Here is a 4,359-nt window from a genome sequence, read left to right on the forward strand (position 1 = left end):
TTCAGACGTGTGCTCTTCCGATCTCAGGTATATCTTTTATATAAAGTGGGACGAGCATGTCTCTCAATATTATAGGGACCTTCGATGGCTCAAGGTGAAGGAGCGGCGTATGTATCTTGTGGGTTGTCTAACATATTCTATTTTGTCCTCGACAAAGCCGGAATACCTCTTCACCAATTTTAAATTTAGGCAGCGAGGAGCTGGGTGTACCACCAGAGCTCCTGATGATGCCTTGGTGCTGCCTCTGTGCCGTACAGAATTCTATAAACGTGCGTTTTGCTGCTATGCAGCTGAATTATGGAACTCGATTCCACAGAGCATACGCCGTGCCTCTTCTCTAGCGGCATTCAAAAGCAGCTTGTATAACTATCTTTTCGATGAGGCGGGCAATTTGTAGTCGGAAAATATGTAGTTGTTTTTTCTTTCAAATTTTATGTGTACGTATCTTGTTGTTTAGCATTTGTATGACAATTTCATTGATTCTCCAATACAAATTATTGTTATTCGTTATATTTTATATTATTGTACAGCTATTTCATTTTTATTTTTAATTCTAATGATTGTTATTAGTTACTATTTCTATTATCTGTAGTATTCTATTATCTCTATCTATTATTTTCTATGTATTGTTCTATTATTAGTTGTAGTATTATTCTAGTTGAAATTATTTGTATTTAAATGCTTTTTGTATAATGTAATGCAATTTGGATTGTATGGTTGTATAGCGCTTGAGAAGACGATGTTTCTAGAGCGCTCAATAAATAACGATCTCTCTCTCTCTCTCTCTCTCTCTCTCTCTCTCTCTCTGCTGTGTGAGTATCGTGCGGACGTGTCTTTGTGAGCTCTGTCTTGTCGATCTTTTACTGCCGCACTCTGCCCTGCGGGGCGACTTTGTTGCAGCTCCTGGTATGTCAAAGCTCTTTCTGTTTGACTTTTCGACGAGCGTTCAGTCATCTAAGGAGGCTGTGGTCATTTCTCGCAACTTTTTTCTGAGTCGGAGGACTCGGATCGCTTTGGTTCATTCGGACGATTTTCTGGCCTAGTGGTCTATGCGCATGCGCCCGGGTATCTGATTGGCCACAGCGCGGCTGTGGGGCTCTGTTGGGAATATGGCGGAAGGCGGCACCGCGGGAACAAACGGTATGCTTGTTGACGGCGATGAGCAGGACAAAAACAAAACAAAAAGCGTACCACCGAGACGGTCCTCTAGCGCGTATAACTTGATGAACAAATCTACGAGTATTGTCATGGATGCTCAGAGAATTCATGCGTTAAAACAAGCATTAAATAAGCATAACGATCATATGTTAAAAGCATTGTTGTCCAGTAAGGAAACGGTATCGAATAGGGCGCATATCGAATCCGCTTTTCGGTTTTGTAAGGACGCTTTCCTTGAGCTATCGAATGCGTATTTGGCGTTGCTTGAAAAAACTGCGTCCGTGGCTCCGTTATCGATGGGAGACATTAAGAATGCGATCAGTGATGTATTGCGTGGAGGCGGTTTGCCTCCGGCCCCGATCATGGTGGGTGATATTAAGAACGCGGTGAGTGAGGCGATGTTGGGGAATGTCTCGTTTCCCGCCCCGTTGTCGGTGGAGGATATAAAGAGGGGGGTAAGTGAAGCTGTATCGGAGCTGCGGGCCTCGTGGCCACCGAAAGAGGCGGAGCCGACTATGGTCGTCCCGAGGAAGAGTGGCGCTGCTCGGTCGTTCGCAAGTGTGACTGCAACGGAGAGGCCAAAAGTACATGTGGACCGAGATAAGGCGCTCGAGGTATTGCAATCCGAGAGCCTAGTCATACTTCCCAGAAGTGATGCAACCGAGAAATTTACCTCTTCGCGCGCCACCAGGGAGGCATTACAGAGGGCTCTTAAACCGTCAGAGTATAATCTGAAAATTAAAAGCATTGCATTGCGGCTCCTAATAATGGCATACGCATTGAGGCGCTCTCCGTGGACTTAAACAAGATGAAGGATTCAGCAGCCCTGGAAGAGGCGGGACTAACGGTGCAGCAGGGTAGCAAGCCTAACCCGAGACTACTCGTTCGTGGTGTCAGAGTGATTTGAAGAAGGACGAATTAAGAACGGAAATAATTGCTTTAAACTTGGATCCAAAAAATATTGATACCGCTCATTTGAAGGTTGTGTATATATTTCTAAATAAGACGGATCGTAGAACGACTAGTTGCGTAATCGAGGTAACACCGGAGATTCGTAATGTCTTGATGAAGGAAGAGCATATCTTTATCGACTACTCTGTCTGCAGAGTCACTGATTATGTAAGAGTAACGCAGTGTTACAAATGCCTCGCTTTTGGTCATTTTGCAAACAAATGCAAATTGGTGGCACTGTGCGGGCACTGTGCTGGTGAACATGAAACCAAAGATTGTGAGGATAGAAGGGGTCGTCCAGTATGTGGAAATTGCAAGAGATGGTCATCAGGCGAGAGCACGGCACATTCTGCGTTGGACAGCAAAAATTGCCCTATTCTACGACGGAGGATCATAGGCAAAGTAAATTTTACTAATTATGGCTAAGCACTCCAAGGAAACTGTACTCGAGGATTTATGCATATGTCATGTAAATTGTCAGTCGCTACCTGCGCATCTTGATGAGTTTCGGTCTTTCTTTTTAAAGAATAGATATCATGTTATCTGTCTCTCTGAGTCTTGGCTTAAGCCTGCGCTTCCTGATTATTCAGTTGCCTTACAGGGGTATCAGCTGCTTAGAGGTGATAGAGTGGGCAAGGGTGGAGGCGGTGTAGCTGTCTTTGTGGCGAATAACTTGCATTGCAGGATTGTTCGGCGATCTGAGGGGACTTTCTGCGGAAAGCCCGAATACTTGCTTGTTGAAATCTCGCCGAGAGCTGGTTGTAGGCTACTTCTCGCTGTTGTTTATAGACCGCCTCACTGCGGGTATCTATCGGACTTCTTCGATGTTTTCTCTGATCTGTCAGCCTCCTACAAGCATGCCGTGATATTAGGCGATTTCAATGCTTTTCTAGCAAACTCGTATGACGCCGAGCAGATTCGGTCCTTCGTTGCCTCGTCTAGTCTGTACTTGGTACCCTTTGAACCTACGCACCACACTCGGAATTCCTCTACATTATTGGACCTCATCTTATAGATGATGAGGACAAACTTGTAGATTTTAGACAGCGAGATGTCTGCTTTCTTTCGGCGCATAACCTAATCGAAATTTCTTATAATATCAAGATTCAACGTCACATCGCTAGGACTATCAAGGTCAGAGATTTCAAAGACTTCAATGTAGACAGTTTCATCAACGAACTGAACGCATGTAATTGGAGCGAGGTGTATCAGACAAACGATATAGATGGCAAGATGGAATTATTCAACAATTTTTTGATGCACTGCTACGACAGGCATGCTCCGCTTAAAACAATACAGCATAAACATCTACCGGGGCCATGGCTAACTACCGACATTAAAGCCATTATGAGAGAGAGAGATCTGGCGCGAAGAAGATGGAGAAGACACAAAACGGATATAAACTATGAGCTATATAAGACACTCAGAAATAGAGCACGCATGCTGGTGAGGGCGGCAAAGAGTGCTTACTATAATAAAATTCTTGATGATACCCGTGAATCGAGGGCACTATGGAAAAGGCTAAGGCATCTTGGCCTGATTAAACAAAGATCCGTTGAGGTGAGGCTTCTCTTTCCGGTTGAGGAACTCAATAACTATTTCTCTGGAGCGCCAAATAGTCAACAAGTGGAGTCGGTAAATAAAATCTATTTGGGTGAAGAAATCTATGGGGACACTAAATTTTACTGGAGTGACATCACCCCGCGGGACATCTGCTCGGCTATTCGACGAAACAAGTCCATGGCTATCGGTTGTGACAACATTTCGCAAAAGCTTATTGCATCGGCTTTGCCTTGCATTTTGCCAATCTTGACGCATCTGTTCAATTTCTGTTTCTCACGTGGAGTATTCTCGAGTGTGTGGAAGTTGGCGGTCGTTTGTCCGCTACCAAAGATGAAGTGTCCTACGAAACTTGCCGACTATAGGCCAATTTCGGTTATGTGTGCAATTGCCAAAGCGATGGAGCGTATCGCTGCTGAGCAAATCACGCGATTCGTGGAACAGCATGGTTTTCTGGATCCTTATCAAGCGGCATATCCTAGAGGGCATTCCACTCAATCGGCGGTGATCGGATTCTTGGACAATGTTAGACGTGCTGCGGACAAGGAAGGTAACGGTGGCTATCTTTCTGGACTTCACAAAGGCGTTCGATAATGTGGACCATCTTATACTGACCGAGAAGCTTAGAAGCCTGAATTTCTCGTGCTCGGCATTGCGTTGGATATGTGCATACTTAGATAACAGGAGGCA

General features: G+C 44.7%; 1 protein-coding gene across 1 annotated transcript; it reads left to right on the forward strand.

The window, feature by feature from the left end:
- The first annotated feature begins 1,966 nt into the window (after positions 1 to 1,966).
- LOC105449078 lies at positions 1,967 to 4,263 on the forward strand. Its single transcript, XM_011688074.1, has 4 exons — positions 1,967 to 2,056; positions 2,164 to 2,511; positions 2,711 to 3,061; positions 3,214 to 4,263. Exons 1-4 carry the CDS (start codon positions 1,967 to 1,969, stop codon positions 4,261 to 4,263), a joined length of 1,839 nt encoding a protein of 612 aa, XP_011686376.1.
- The last annotated feature ends 96 nt before the right edge of the window (positions 4,264 to 4,359 follow it).

The sequence above is a fragment of the Wasmannia auropunctata genome, unplaced genomic scaffold, assembly GCF_000956235.1.
Source record: "Wasmannia auropunctata unplaced genomic scaffold, wasmannia.A_1.0 LD336078.1, whole genome shotgun sequence".
Taxonomy (NCBI): domain Eukaryota; kingdom Metazoa; phylum Arthropoda; class Insecta; order Hymenoptera; family Formicidae; genus Wasmannia; species Wasmannia auropunctata.

Excerpts from the sequence above, each read along its gene's own strand:
- LOC105449078 (XM_011688074.1), top strand. The coding sequence starts at position 1,967 with ATGAAGGATTCAGCAGCCCTGGAAGAGGCGGGACTAACGGTGCAGCAG. Across the intron at positions 2,057-2,163 it reads TACTCGTTCGTGGTGTCAGA|ACGGATCGTAGAACGACTAG; the intron begins GTGATTTGAAGA and ends TTTCTAAATAAG. Across the intron at positions 3,062-3,213 it reads CCTCGTCTAGTCTGTACTTG|ATTCAACGTCACATCGCTAG; the intron begins GTACCCTTTGAA and ends TATAATATCAAG.